At 42.6% G+C, this 15,230-nt stretch overlaps 1 protein-coding gene across 2 annotated transcripts in view; it reads left to right on the forward strand.

Moving 5' to 3' along the window:
• The window catches only part of PREX1 (phosphatidylinositol-3,4,5-trisphosphate dependent Rac exchange factor 1), a 172,374-nt gene that overhangs the window by 55,371 nt on the left and 101,773 nt on the right, over positions 1-15,230 (forward strand). For both annotated transcript variants that reach the window (XM_048072456.2, XM_048072455.2), the window contains exon 2: positions 13,172-13,243. In XM_048072456.2, coding sequence (XP_047928413.2) covers positions 13,172-13,243 — 72 coding nt within the window. The remainder of the gene's footprint in view (positions 1-13,171; positions 13,244-15,230) is intronic.

Genomic DNA, 15,230 nt, shown 5'->3' on the forward strand with positions numbered 1-15,230 from the left:
TACATCCCCACAAACAGCAGGACCCCAATGGTGAGCACTTTAAAAACAGTGCAGAGGCTGTTGGATTGGGCTCGGTTAGGAAAACTAGCTCAGATCAGCTGCTATACTTTCAGCAAGCAGCTCTTCATCAGCTAAACTGTTTGTTCCTGGTCAGGGCTGGTGACGAAAAATGTGCTTGTGAGGTTAATTTTTCTAATTCCTCTTTTAAACCAACATGTGAAAGACGCTTGCTCTTTTTTCCTCTTTTTTATTTTTTTTGTGTGTAAATAATTGCAAATGCAGCCGGGCAGCCTTTGCAAGGTGCAGCTGTGTGCAGCCTGGCTTTCTCAACATGTAAGCATAACCGGCGGCTGTGTATATGTGAGCGCTGTCTGGGGTAATGCATGCAAAGCAGAGCTCCAAAGCTGTGTTCTTCTCTTTGCTGGGGTAGGAAGGTTTTTGAAGCATTGTGCAGCTTGGGAAAAAAAAAGAAAAAAAAAAAAAGCTTTAAGCTAGGTTTAATCAAATTTTGAAATATTTACTGACATGTTGCCCTGAAACAGAAATGCTCCCTGTTTTTTTTGGAAGTCAAAGCTGAGTGAAAAATCCTGTGTGCTTGGAGAAAAAAGGCACATCAAGTGCTAGGTAGTTTTTGCAAGTTTATTCCCTGTACTCCTTACAGAGATGGGAGGGATCTGATCAGAGGCCATGGAATCAGAAGCTTCCTTCCCAGACTCCGTGGGCTACCTTGGATAAGCTGTAACCTCCTCTGCTCCTCAGTGCCCCACCACAAAGCGAGGCTGGGAATAGTTTCCTTATGAAGTAGTCTTACTAAAGTCAGTATTTGTGAAACTTTCCAGTTAGTGTACTTGTCCTCAGACCATACAGGTTTTGAGTATTTGAGTGGCTTGTTTATCACATACACTGACTGATTTATGGTTTGGGTTCCTTAATTGTAAAATACCTTGTAATGGCCCTATGTTGGGACAAGAGAGGTCTTGAATATTAAAACATAAAGATTAAAAAAAATAAATTGTAACTGCAGATATGACAAGATGAACAGAGAAAAGGGGCAGGAGGCATTAGGTAATGATTTAGTGTACTTCATTGCTACACTCTTCAGTGAAATGAGACAGTACTAGAGCTGGCCTTAAACAAGATTGCTTGAATATCAAAAACAGTCCTTCAATACGGAGAGGTCAGTTTGGGCTAACTTGTGCTGTGGAGATGCTTGAGGGACTGCTTGCAGGACCAAAGTAAGCTTAAACTAAACTGATTTCAGGATCAGTATTGCAGCTCAAATATACTCTAAGGCTAGCAGTAGTCCGTGCTGTGGAAATAAGAGCAACTGCGCATCAGGGTGGGGAGCCAGGGAGCATGCCAGAGGGACTAGCAGTTTGCAAAATAAATACTAAAAAGCAAATAAACAAGAAATATTTTTACTGAACATTAAAAAAAAAAAAAGTCTGCTGTTTGACTTGGCCTGAATTACTCCCCAGAACTCTATTTGTAACCCTTTCACTCTTACCAGCATTATTCTTTAGTGAACTGTGAAATAATTGTAATACAGATATTTACTATGTAGTCAAAATATAGAAGTGTACATCTCTGATGTACAAATGATATTTTTTTCCCCAGAAGACATAGAGCACAGCATAACCAGCAGTTTCAGTGAAGACAATAAATTGGAGACTTAACTTTTAACTCATTCATTTCAGAGGGATGATGTGTCGCAATCTTGTGGCTTTTGCTTGGGGAAGACAAAAATCAGTGTCCTTGAGAATCATTTTCCTTCCAGTTATCTGTAGGTTAATCCTCTAGCTCACAAATAAGCACAGCCTTACTGACAACTTTGAGGTGGGGAATTCATAACCTTTATGTTCTGTTAGCTTCTCGAAAGCTGCCCAAGGTGCATGAGGCATGTGTTATCTGCGACCCTTTAGCAGAAAAGGCTCTAGGCAGTGGGAGTTCCCTCCTCTTACCCCTCCTCCCCCCCTTTCTCCTTCTGGGATTCCTCTACTTCTCACCAAACCCTGTTTTTCTGTACATTTGGAGTTCTTGCAAACCTTTCACAGGCTACAGAGAGACAGCTATTCCTTTTCTGCTCCAGTGGTGCGAGTCCCAGAACGCCAGGGGCTTGTGTGCAGTTTGCTCCTCTGCTGAAAGCTGCGTCCTCACCCTCACACCACACGCACTTGAGCCCGTTTCTCCCAGCAGGAAATTTCAATCACTAAGGACCAGGAATCCTGACACTGTGTGCTGTACCAGAGCCCCAGTTGCTAGTCATGAAGGAGCACAAGTTCCCAAAGTATTTACAGCCCTGGCCAAGCCAGCACAGGCACCGCTGCAGCTGGGAGCTGACTGCCGGCACTGTCTGCAGCTGCTGCATGGGCAGATACCGGGATATCTCCTCAACAAGAAATGACAACTTGGAAACCCTCACCCACGGCTGCACCTGTGTCTAGTGTGCTTGCATGGAGACTGTCAAACACAGTCATTACTGCTCGCCTGAAGTCTGTTGGCCAGTACACCTGAAATCAGGATGGTTTCACTGGGATTTCTGGCCAAGGCGCCTACAGGACTCAGTGCTTCCCGTTCTACTTCAGCTGTAAAGACAGAGTAATAGGAAACCTTTAAGTGCATAAACAGATCCCAGGCAAATACTTCTGAGGACCTCAATAAGATGAAATGTCTGTAGTTATGAAATTCTACTTGATAGTTTTTCAGCTCTGAACTTTAGCAGTTAGCAAGGTACTGGTCAGTCAGTTTGTAGTCTTGGGTTTTCTTAAAGTTAGGAATCAAGTTAGAGAAATGGTGCCCTAATGCTTCTGTGCTGTGGTGGAAATGCACCACTTAGAACACTGGAATGTTTGCATACGTAAAGGAGATGCTCAAATATGAATACATTATACATGCATTTTGGAGTTTGATACACAACCTGATTCAAACTGAGGATGTGCAAGTCGCAGTGCACCAAGGATCACCAGTCCTGCTTGTCAGCCACATGCATATACATAAGTTAAGATCAGAAAGACATCTCCTTGAGAATATACCCATAGAAGCCATCTCAAGATTTAGGTCCAAAGCCTGATGCTGAACTGACGTATGAGGCTATTTAAGTACGTCAGCCAGATGTGGACACAATGTTCCTAATGAAACGGGATTCTGGGATCTTGTTACGTTTGCAATGTAGACAGAGTTTGTGGGTCACCCGAGATCATGATACTTGGGCCCTGTGTAGATGCACAGTGTGATTTGGAACAATGGTCAGTGAACCTGGTGGCAGTAAGCTGAACTGGTGTGGTGGTTAGCTTAGAGGTTCAATCTAAGCTTGAAAATTGATATTATTCAGTATCACCCCATGGGACCTGGTTGCAAGATTGAGGGCTGGGCTGTCAGCTGGGTCCAACAACGTGCCGGTCAGCGAGGTTGCCTGGATTCACACACCTGCAGGTTTTGGCAGTTCTGTTTGCTTGACCATCCACTTGAAGTAAAATCTCAGAGCCACAAGATTAACAATGATCAACTCATTACACTTACGCAGAAAACAAGTGTGCAAGAAAAGACTCACCGTTTTTTGTAAGCTTTTATCTGCTCTCTATGACCCTTACCTTCTTGAGGGGATAGCACAGGGGAAGTTGTAGCCTATATTGCAATTAATGTAATAAATTCCATGGACTTTAATGATACCAGGTCTCATTTTAAAAATTTCAACTTTGTCTATTAAGTGTTTAATGTGTTATGACACTGTGACTGAAAAGAGAGAGCAGAAAAGGGAGAGGATGCTCTTTCTGATATCTAAGTTCTTTATCTTAGATCAGAAGCTTGAACCACTCGCTGAAGATGCTCCAGTCTTTGCTACAATTACATTCAATGCCTGAACTTAGCTATCTCTGTTGGGGACCACTTGATATTTCCAGTCACTCTGATGCTTTTACCTTCTTCTTGAAAAAGGAATAGCTGTGCAGAGCCCGAGACGATGAAATGTTCCCTGTGCTGCTCACATCTTTGCAGTTGGAGTTATCAGTAGTCAGAAACTGGCTGCAGTCTGCAGGCTTTTTTCAGCCATGGGCATTATGAATACAAGTTCTATGGGTCAGACACCGAAGCCTTTTTACAGTGTTTACGTCCTCCTGAAGCAAACTTCTGTTAGGTAAAGGCTAAGCAGACACAGACTTGTCAGGATTTGTTCCTCTACGTAAAAGAGAAATGAAATAAAACACTCCATTCAAACAAACTACACGCTAAAAGCTTTTTGAAGAGTTCCATGGTGCAGTCAGATGATGAAAATCGTGATTGTAGAAAAAAAGAAAGTCATGAAGAGGCTGAGAAAAGGGAAGGTATTTCAAAGGCTTACAGGACTTAGGCACATATCTTTCTTAAGCTCCTTTGAAAATCTAAACAAATAATTTTTGATGACATTGAAAATGGATTGGAGTCATCCAAGGTTAGATCCTCACAGAAGGGCTTCCTTAGGCTCTGGGTTTGCAAAGAAGACAATTTTTATTTTAATCTACAGTAATTGAAGGGATTTGTGGTCACGCTGGGGAGGAGGGAGAGCATGAAGAGGAGGTGAGAGAGCCAGAGTGCAGGCGATGCAAAGAAATGAGTCCTGAAGGATTTCAAAGGTGAAAAAGGTAGCTTTTGTTGGACTCTGAAGACTCTGAAGTGAACTGGGATCTTCAGACCTGCCTGCGGATGCAAATATTAGTGACGGCAGGGGAGGAGGGCATAGGAGAGGTCAGCGCAATGGTAGAAGGCAGACAATGGGCTCCTTTGCAGCACCAGTCTGGCTTTCACATCGCAAAAAAGGTTTTTGTAATTCAAATGAGAGCGAGCCCTCCTTGAGAAAGGGATCTGTCTTTGGAGAGAGAAACACTGAGACATATTTCACTCTCACTTCCCTTTGGTTTCACCTTCCTTCATCAGTCAATGCATGAATGAATTCGGGCTGACCTTTTTTTGTTGCTGCAGTATTCTGGTGTAAACATCAGTACACCAGCAGTACTGATACAGCCTGGCGTATTTTTGGAGCTTTCTTTGTACTTTATTTTTCCTGGGAAGTGCAGTTAGATCAGTTCTGTTGTGCTGAGTCCCAGAACACTGCCATGCTGAGAGTATCTGTGCACATGAATTTTGCAGGTATTCACTTGCAATGCACCCACAGTGTTCCTGTGCACCCGTGCTGAGACATGCAGTCACTGGTTCGCTTTTAGACGTGATTCATTTGCACTTTTTGCCCTGGAACTTTGCATTTGCAGATGCTGTGAGACTGGTACAGGCGAGGAAGGTGGTCTGATCTCAACTTGTCACACGGGTTCTCTTGTTGGAAAGAGAAGGCATTTGTGGAGGGTAATTCAGCCTTTCTTCCTAGACATCACTCCTAGAGTGCAGTGACTCATTCTCTGAAGTTGCCTGCCTGTTGTTTTCTGTTGTGGAGAGAAGCCGTATCACCAGCTTAGGGTAGGATTCAGCTTCTAGGGGGTGCAAGCGGATGAGATGAATCCTAGCCACGGCAACTTGTTGACAGAAACCTTCTTGTAGTGGACCCTTGTCAAGAGAGTCCAATTAAATAACAAGTGATAGGAATGTCTGACTGCCTCGAGAACCACTGAAACTCCCAGTGCTATGCAATGCCAGCATTTTGCAACTGTTTTTCATTAACTTCGATGTTATAGACAGTAAATCACTCGATGGCAAGACAGATGCAAGATAAATCAGCCAGGCATGGACATAACTGCATGGGCTTTCAAATGTAAGATTGGTTAAGGACAAATCAGTTTGGGTTTTGGAAATCTGAAGCAATATAGTTTACATAAGCAGGGGGAACTTCTCTTATGTAGTCTATAAAGAAATAATCCAGATTGTTTATTCGAGCATTTTATTTATACATATACTTCTATGATTTTAAACAGCTGAGTTTCTGAATGCTTCCCTGTATTTCATTTGGTATTTATCAGGATTCACTGAATGTCAGGCTAAGAAGTGGGAAAGACGAGGTTTCAGATTGCCAGGATCAGTGCTTAATTCATGATTATTAAGTTGTCATTGTTAGTGGAGGTTTTGTAATATATATAGACGTATTTATTGCTTATGTATCTATACCATTAAAAATAAAATCTGTTGAAAACATGCCTCAGACAAAACATCTCTCCCCATGTTACATCTGGATTTTGCAACTTAAGCTGCTTTTTTTGTGATGGTCTTTGCAGTTTCTTCTGGGATAGAGTCTACTTCTTCTGCAAGTGGTCATGCAGTCTTTTGTAGGAGGAGATGATTCACACTGTAACATCCATGTGTTTGTGTGTGAACTAATTGTTATTGTCAATGACAATGCTTGAATGAAGTCTCCTTAAAGGAAGGAAGCGTGGATGTGGGCCACGGAGCTGGGGCAGGGGAGCTCATGTCCTCCCCAAGGAAGGTGTCCTCAGGAATATGAGAGTAAGAGTTATGAAGACAGAGATATTCATATTTCCTTTCAAAAGGCAGTGACGTGAGTGTCACAGAACATAAGCGATGAGTACAAGTAGTCCACCTCATTTCTTGTGTAACATAGCCCAAGATTGTGCAAGGGCAGTAACCTTTGGAAAAGAAGTGCCATTTGAAAAACTGTACTCTAGAGTCTGATCTTCTGCTTAGCAATAGGCAATGCTGCAAGCTCACGGCTCAGGCTGCCTGAACCGTTTGCAGAGAATATGTTCAATATTCCATAATGCGCATAACTTTCTTTTCTCTTGAAATCTTTTTGATTAGTTAATAGTTTAGTTCCTCGTCAGGGGATAGATCAAAAAATAAATATGTACCAATGAGCTTTGAGGTTTTAAAGCCAATTTGATACACAGGAAGCCTGAAATTAGGGCAATAAAGGATATTTCTGATGCTATTTCCTCTTGCTAAACACCTCTGCCTTGTAGGCAAGTCCCTGTTCAGCTGTTTGCTGATGAATTCATTTTGCAGTAGATCTGAGCTCCTTTTCGCAGAGTGCTTTTTCACAGCTGTGGCTTCTCATTGTTTCTGAAGAAAAATGTTCTCCATAAGTGAAATATCCTTTGCAAGAATTTCATTATAATGCGCTCATCTGATGCTTAAGTTCTTTCTTCCTTTACCAGATACCGATAACTTAAAATGTGTTCTTAGAGAAATCTCAATAGAGCAATGAGTGAATCCCAGACTACCAATTTACAGTGTAAGGTACAGTAATTCATTCTCTAAAAGTAGGAGAATCGCTTCAGTCTCGCTCCGCTTTACATGTGTAACACTGGTGATGTCAAAGGAGTTCCTTCTGACTGAAGTTATTCTAACAGAAACTGAGGCTACTGAAAAACCCGAATCAGATCCAGAGTTCTCCATACGTGTGCTGGCTTTTGTCCAGGAATGCAAGAGATCTTTGAAAACTAATTGTCTGAATTTATACAAAAATTACTTCATCGGTCATTAAAATTGAACTGTCTCTAGGATGGAAGTCAGATTTTGGTTAATAGTGTGCAGGACTGCGGGATGCTCCAGGAACAGCAGAGCTGAAGAAGGTCCACCCCTAGCTGAAATGACTTGATTCCCAGTTGGTTAATAACCCGGAGCTGTGCTAGCATGCAGTGAAAGATCTGCGTTCAGGTAGTTGCAACATACTTAAGAGGAAGTGCTGAAAGACTGAATTTTCTATAGAAATGCAGGCTTACTTGTTCTGAATAATAACAATGATTAAGATGCGATGGGGTTTATTTTGTATAAGTAGTCCTGTGCAGTCATTGTTACGTTATTTTGAGGTTATCTATTGCATTGTCTCTCAGACTTGAGTGCAGGTGAGAACTCCAGTTCACATGTAGGATGCAGGATATTTGTGTTTCCTGTCGTTTGGGTAGAGCTTTAGCTTAGAAGCTGCACATCTGATAGAAAGCAAAAGAACACGACCAGGATGGCAAGGTTCAAAGCTAACAATTGAGTAGCATGAACAAGGATGCACCTGCTCTTAAAACACAAGCTTCGGCAAACACTCATTTTAAATCATTGGACTATTTTAGTAGAGCCACGTTTCCACAGGACTGCCAAGCTGCTTTGCTAAAGACAAAGGAGTTTTTTGGGGCATGATCAGTACTGCAGTGGAGTCAAAAGCGTATCTGACAGCCACATTCAGTCGCAATATTTACTCAAGTGATTAAAAAAAGAAGGTGAAATTACACTTGCAAGTTCTTGTTCAAATCTCTGACAGATTTTACTATGTGTTGTCAGAGACGGATTAGTGTATATCCCCTTTGTTGGGGCTGCATGGTTAGCAATGTCCGATGGTGAAATTCATTGTTCACGTCACTTCTGTGGTTTTTCACTGGGGGCACATTTTCTTGGAATCAAAATGTCTGCACTTGCAAGGAGCATTCAACAATTGTTTGCACAAGTGTAAAGGTGTAAAGAAATGTATTTGTTTTAACACCGAACGTACTAGGTACGTATGGATCCCTGTGTTGTTTTCAGTGCTGATCACTAATGGGTCTAACGAAGTTGTCTGTCACTTTTCTATCAAGGACAAGATGCAATTGCAGCCCCCTGTTCAGAACACAAGTTTCACAGGATTGTGCTTTCGGCTCTGGCTGAAATCCTTTTGGATATGCTCGCCATTGCCTCATCGCTGTTTCTGTTCTCCTTTCGTTTCCCTCTGGGTTATGCACAGTATGCCTGCCTTGCTGTTCGATGAGAAATCTCCCAGCCTGTCCGAATGTTTGAGGAAGTGCCCCTTTGAGAAGAGGCCCGAGCAAATTCTCGCTGCCTTGTCCCCGGGATTTGCCATGCGTTACTTATGCTAGATGGAAGGTGCTAAACACTCATTTTCTGTAATGAAGTTAAGACTGCAAGTCAAAGTTTAACAAGGGCCACTTGAAAAGCATTTGAGACAAATCCCAGCTGATTCAGGCTTCCATGTGAGAACAACTCCCAGTTAGCAGACTTTTTCCTGGAATTGTGCTTCATGGTTTTTTGGTTCAGAGATGGAGCAAAGAGACCCCAAGCAACAAGGTTTCATTGCAACCATGGGTTTTAAGGATAAAGAACTGGAGAATGAAACCTCTTTAAGAAGAAGGGGCCGTTAGAAATGCTTGTTTGGTGAAATGAAGTTTTGTGCCTAAATCGCATTCTAGACTTGTAATGTGTCTCCTACTCTTTGTTGGAAGAAGAATGCTATTTTTCAGTCATTATGAACTCACCCGATACACCATAGCACAGAAAGGAAGCTCTTCGTCCTGCTCCTTCTAATTTGTTATAGATTTCCTTGAATTCCGCAAGGCATTGTGCTGTAAGACAAACTCTGAGCTGTGTTTATGCATGACATGAGGGGCCATCAGACATGGCCTGCTGAGTTTGGAAGCGGCAGATCTCTAGGGCAACAAGTCACAGTGCACAAATAAATGTTATGTTGATGCAGCAGCAGAATTTTAAACAAAAACAAATCCTCTGTGGGCTGTTTTCCTAATGATTAGCATGCACACATGGAAGATGAGACCTTCGCAGGGCTTTGTCAGGAGAATGAAAATCTACCGGCCTGCTTTCCCATTTTTTCCCTGCGTGTTTTTGTTCTGGAGCCATGGGCCGTACTGGTCCCTTCTGTGCGGAAGCAGTAGCCCTCCATACAGCTTGGGTAGCTCAGAGACCTGGGTCTGCCCAGCGTGAGCACAGCAAAACACTACAAATGGCAAGACAGCAAAATCAACAACTGCAGGGATTAAAAAAAAAAAGTCTATTTTTTTCTGCCATCCTATCTGTTGGGTTTTTTGGTGAAGTTTTTAACCTTATATCAGTCATGACCAGCGTACGGGCAGGTAGAAGGCTGACTTCTGTTACTTATTCATCTCTAGCTCTTCAACAGCGTATTACCCATCCGATACATCATAGCTGTTTCAGTGAAGTTTGTATTATAAGCTGCTATCCTTCCCTGAATTCATGCTAATTTGTAAATGTAGGAAATGTAGGAAAATAGCATGTTGTGGTAGAGGGTTTTGATTTTGGTTGTGGAGGAAAGATGCTCATGGTCATTCTGCTGTATCCTAGGAGGGAGCAGGCAGCATTTGACTCTGCAACATTATAAATAGCCAGAAAAGCTCCTATCCCTTCAAGTATTTACTCTTTAATTAGACAGTATGTTTTGGAATATAAACGAGATAATGGGCATGGCAAGTTGCTAAAGTTCCTCCTCCTCCCCTTTGTCACGTCCTGCCCTAAATACCTGTCTGATTTTCCAGATAAATCACTTGGTCTAATAAAAGTTTATACCACTCCCTGTAGCTGTGTTCCCCAAAGAGAGCTGCGCTCTGCTTGTGTAGCGGTCCTTAGAGGCTCTCACCAGGTGGAGGGAGGGATGGTTTTGATACAGAAGAGTCTGGGGCCCGGTATAAAACCAGTAGCACCAAAATAGCTTGACGTTTGGAAAACACTGACCTAAATGTCTGAACAACATCTCTGGGAAAAGGGCTGCTTTTTCCAAGCTCGAAGCAGTTTGGAAGGGAAGTGGTGTTGTCATGTGAACAGGGCACACAACATTAGCTCCACGAGCTGCTGTTTAGTAGGCTGCATTTATCATGCTTTTAATTTGAGTGACCGTGCTGCAAAAGACTCTGTTTGCAGATGAAAAGGTATTGAAAGCTGGGGAACAAATAGTGCTGCGTCCAGTAAGCTTAGATTTTTTGGGGCTGCATTTTGGAAAGTATACTGCTAAATTTCTGGGGCAAAAATCTCGTGTAGTTCTTTTGTTTTTAATGTTACTGGAGAGATTGCTGCTTGTGCACGTCAAGACAAATCAGAGGCTTGTAGAAGATCTGACAAACTAACTAGTAAGTTGACTGCCTCTTTCCCTGTTAAGTATTTCATACTTTGTATTCTCTCTTCTGTGCCTTTCTCGTTTTTTTTCTTGCTCTCCCTTTCTCCATTTCTCACGCTCCTGTTAAATGATCTTTTCAGACAAGCATCACAGCAAAGCTGTTTTTTAGATTAACACAGACTCTGCTTTTTTATTGACTGGCCTGTAACAGTTAATGTGATTTGCACTTCTGTTTACCATCTTTCTATTATTAGACCCAACATACTGAGACTCATATGCAGGTAAATATTAGTCACCAGTGGAACTGCTAATTGTCTAGATTAATTAATCGTTCCAGTTGGATTTGTTGTCTCCAAACAGATGTGATTAAAGCAAGGAAGAGTCACTGATTGGCTTATCTTTTGCGAATAAGGGACTTCAGTATGACGTGCTACCTCACATCAATCAGATGCCTGACTCTTAATGCTCAGGTATTGCACCCAGCAGTGAAGTGGGAGGGCAACAGCTATTCCTGTCAACCCTCCTGTCATTAGTCATCCCGCTGAACACTTTATTTCAGACACTTCCTGAGTTTTCCAAGATGCTGGGCAGCGCATTCGCATAGCAGCAGTTCCTGGCCAGGTTAGTGACAAGGTGTCTGGGCTGGCTGTTATCAAATGGCCGTTCTGCCACTGGCACAAGTCCTGTTCCTTTACTGCAGGAATCTGGTTTTCAGACTTTAGTCCACCCAATCTGCTCCAAATTCTCCATATCTAGCTGGAATCCAGCCAGGATCCCCTTCCTGTTTAGTAATACAAGGGGAGGAATGTGCTTGTGGGCCTGGAAATTTGGTCACAAAAAAGCAGGTTGAGAACCCAGGGCCCCAAACAATTGTAGGGGCTGTGTGTCTCGTTAACTCATCTTTTATTATTATTATTGGTGCCTGTTCTGTAGGGTGACATGATATAGAGCCATGGCTTATCAGAAACAGGGATGTGCCCTTTTGGGGGCTGAAAGTGAGACGGAGGCACATGCTTGCTGTCTTCCAACCAGACTAACAGAGGCAGAGGCCTTCTGTAAGCTCTGAGTTTGTTTCGATGACATTGGTTCTTATCAGGTTGTAAGCTGCTGGCAATCCCAACAGGCAAAAGAGGAGAAGGAAAAAAGAAAAAGCTGAGTGTGCATCAGCTGACGTGACCATTGCTCAGGAGTGGTCAACTTTTAAAAGCCTTTTATTATTATCAAGCTGTAACAAAGCTGCTTTGTACCATAAATACAAAGAATTGACCCGTTTCTCCTCTGTCTCAGGTGGGTAAGACAAGTTCCTTCCTTCTTTGCTCACAGTACTCCCCAGGGCTCACCCTTTGTGTGGGAGGCAAGTTAGAAGCCATGGACAGAGGCAGGGAGGAAAGCCCTCTCCCCTCCCGTGCATGGCTGTTGTAGTTTATCAGAGCAGGTTCTGCCTGCACTGCTTTCCCTTCAGTCTCACCTGCAGGTAGTTGCATCTCTTTGCTGATCCTGCTCTCACTTAAGAAGAGCCTTTTAGCCAGTGGTTGCTGAAAAAGAGGAGATTTGAAGTAGAAATCCCCCAAAGCAGGCTTTGATAAATCCTTCCCGCTGGATCAAATGTGCTGTGGGCATATTCGGTGCAAATGCAAGTAGCTCCTCACTTCTAGTGGCCAGAATTAAGCTTTTAAAGGCTGGTATTGGAATCATTGTCCATTTATGTCTGGCCTGGGGCTTATTGTTGATCGCCACTTGAAATCAAGCTTTTGCAGAGCTGAGGAAAGGAGTAGCCTGGCCTAGGTGTAAAGTTCTAGCATTGTTCTGCCTGTTTATAAACAAATGAAACAGCAAACAGGGTAATGTGTCCCAGGTATTGTCTGGAGATTTTCATTTCCCTTCCCCAAGTATCGAGTCTGTTGAAAGTGTCCATAACCCTAGTCCATAGCTCTGACATACCTCAGCTCTAGCAGCATGAATGTACTTCTGTTAGTTCTTTTTTTTTTTTTCCCCCCGGTCCTTTTCACTGACACGCATCTTGATGTACATCAGGCACTCTGCCTCCCAGAGTCAAAACAGCTGCATCTTAGAGAGAGGGGAAACCCTCAAAGGAAAAATAAACAGAGCCTTGCTGTGGTCTGTTGGTAGTAACAGATAACTAAGTCTAAAAATCTCATCAGAGGTAAGACATTCATCACCAGGCAAAACCCAGTGTTGTAGGAAATGTCTTTTGTGTTATCCTGAATGCAAGTCTGAGTCTAAGAACTGTGGTGGTGATTTGGTAGATGGTTACATTCATTCAATCTTAAAGGTAATCAGCCACACTGTGTTGATGGGAAACTAGAGGATAATATAAAGGAGTGGAAAAAAACTATATCAAGACGTTTGAACATCATTTTTTTTTCTCTGCAGGCATTTCTTCACCGGATCCGCCAGAATGCTGTGGACAAAGCCGAGAAATACATAACAGAGGAGAATGTTAAGGTATTTATTCCATATTCCTCTTTGATAGGGATTTCATACATAGTGAAAGGCTAGATTCTGGGATATAGATATCAAACATCCTCATGTCTTATTGATGCTTATTATTAAACTGGTTTCCAAAGGAAAAGAGGCTCACGCTGACAGTTTCTCAGTCTGCCCATTTGTTTAGCTGTCATCTTCCAACATTTTTTCATCCCACCAGCTAATTTCAGTAGAATTTGATGACAGTGTACTGTTGTCAGAAACACTAACTTCTGGCAAGATTTGTGAAATGGTGTACAGAGGACAGAGAGACCTTTTTAGCCCCCTTAAGGGGAAAGGCATGGAATGAAGTGGCTGTGTCTATCTATTTTGCTTGACAGTAATCAGTGAGCCAGTTTACATCTGTTGTCTCTTCCAAATCTATAAATGAAATGTGTTATAAGAAGGAGGCAGGAATATTCCTTTGGATTGTAGTAGGAAGGAATTTGGGCTCCTGTGGGAGGACTGAGGAATGGGAGACCCTAGCATGAGGACATTGCTGAATGAATTTTGCACTGGAAAGGCATATGGGACACAGAGCTGTGAGGTACTAGCTTCTCTACTGCGTACTGTCACAGGAGGCCTTGTTGTGGTTTATATTCATAAAAATAAGTAACACTTTCTTTTAGCAATTTGGCTTAAAAACCCTCTTTGTTACACACATACTTGTGAAACCAAAAACTTCTTTGTACATATACACAAATGAAACCTCAGCATCAGTGGGAAAGGATTCAGCGTCTGCCATCAGAGTCTTGCTTACTGGACGTGCATTTCATCCTGTAGCTTCTACATCAGCAGTCTTTGCTTTATACATTAATGGAAGCAGAGTGCAGCAACAATAGGTACATCATACTGGCCAGCACTACTACAGCTGATGTGTTTCCATTTTACATAGCAGTATCACCTGGAAGTATAGAGGTCCTAGCAGGGATCCAGCCTCCATTATGCAATTCTTTCTGTGGGCTAGCAATACGCTATTATTGATTGACTGGCATCAGCATGGGGTGGTAGCAAGAAGGTTTGGCAGATTTGTAGAGCTAAGCCTCTTGCTGTCTTCAAATTTGGAAGTCCCTGCTCCCTGGAAGCTCACCATCTACAGTCTGAAGTAAGTTTGGGGACGGCTGAGAGAAAAGTAGACAAGTGATTAGTGATAACAGATCCTGTGAGTAGAGAAGTGTGCAAGAAACCTCTGCAGGAGAAGTAAATGTACGCAACCATTTGCCAATTTGACAAACAACTGCAGAGGTTGGTGAAAGTTGCTGTTAATTTTCTCTTTCTTCAGATACCATTATGACTGCTATACACTCAGATGCAGTGCCCACATAGCCCATGCAAAAAAGCCCTTATTTTCTCTGCTGATTAAATGTATTTGTATTCTAAGGTCCATCACATTCCTCTGGGGAAGTACTACTTCATTTTTGTGTCATTCCTCAACTGCCTGCGGGTGCCTTTGTGAGGCCACTGTGAGGCCTCATTAATTCTTATTATTACAATACCCAGCTTTCAATAACAGAGCTACTCTTTGGTAATAAAGGACCTATGCCTGCTGCTGGTGAAATAGAATCACAAAGGCACAGTTTTTCTGACCAGAGTCAATGTTATCTCTCTCCCTTCCTCCTCCCGTCCTAAACAATGCAGTTGTCTTTCCTGCAGTTGAAAGATGGTTGTTCTTTCCTTCTGCCGATCCTTGCTGGTAGAGGCAGGACAAGCGAGGCTGTGTTGGGACTTCTGATAGCTCTGCCTGCTCAGACTATATATCTTGGGTCATCAGGGAGCTGTGAGGTGGGTGGCAGCAGAAAAGGTGGTAGCAGAGAGTACATAAATGTTTTGGTAGCTTATGTAAAGAGATCCCTGTCTTTTCCTCTCTTTCTTCATGCAGCAGAAATGTCTAGAGGAAAATCCAGGGTATTCTGGCAGTCACCTACCTCTAAACAAAAGGAAAAAGTACTTTTTAGGCTAAAGTGGG

This window comes from Anser cygnoides, chromosome 16 (assembly GCF_040182565.1).
Source record: "Anser cygnoides isolate HZ-2024a breed goose chromosome 16, Taihu_goose_T2T_genome, whole genome shotgun sequence".
Classification (NCBI taxonomy): domain Eukaryota; kingdom Metazoa; phylum Chordata; class Aves; order Anseriformes; family Anatidae; genus Anser; species Anser cygnoides.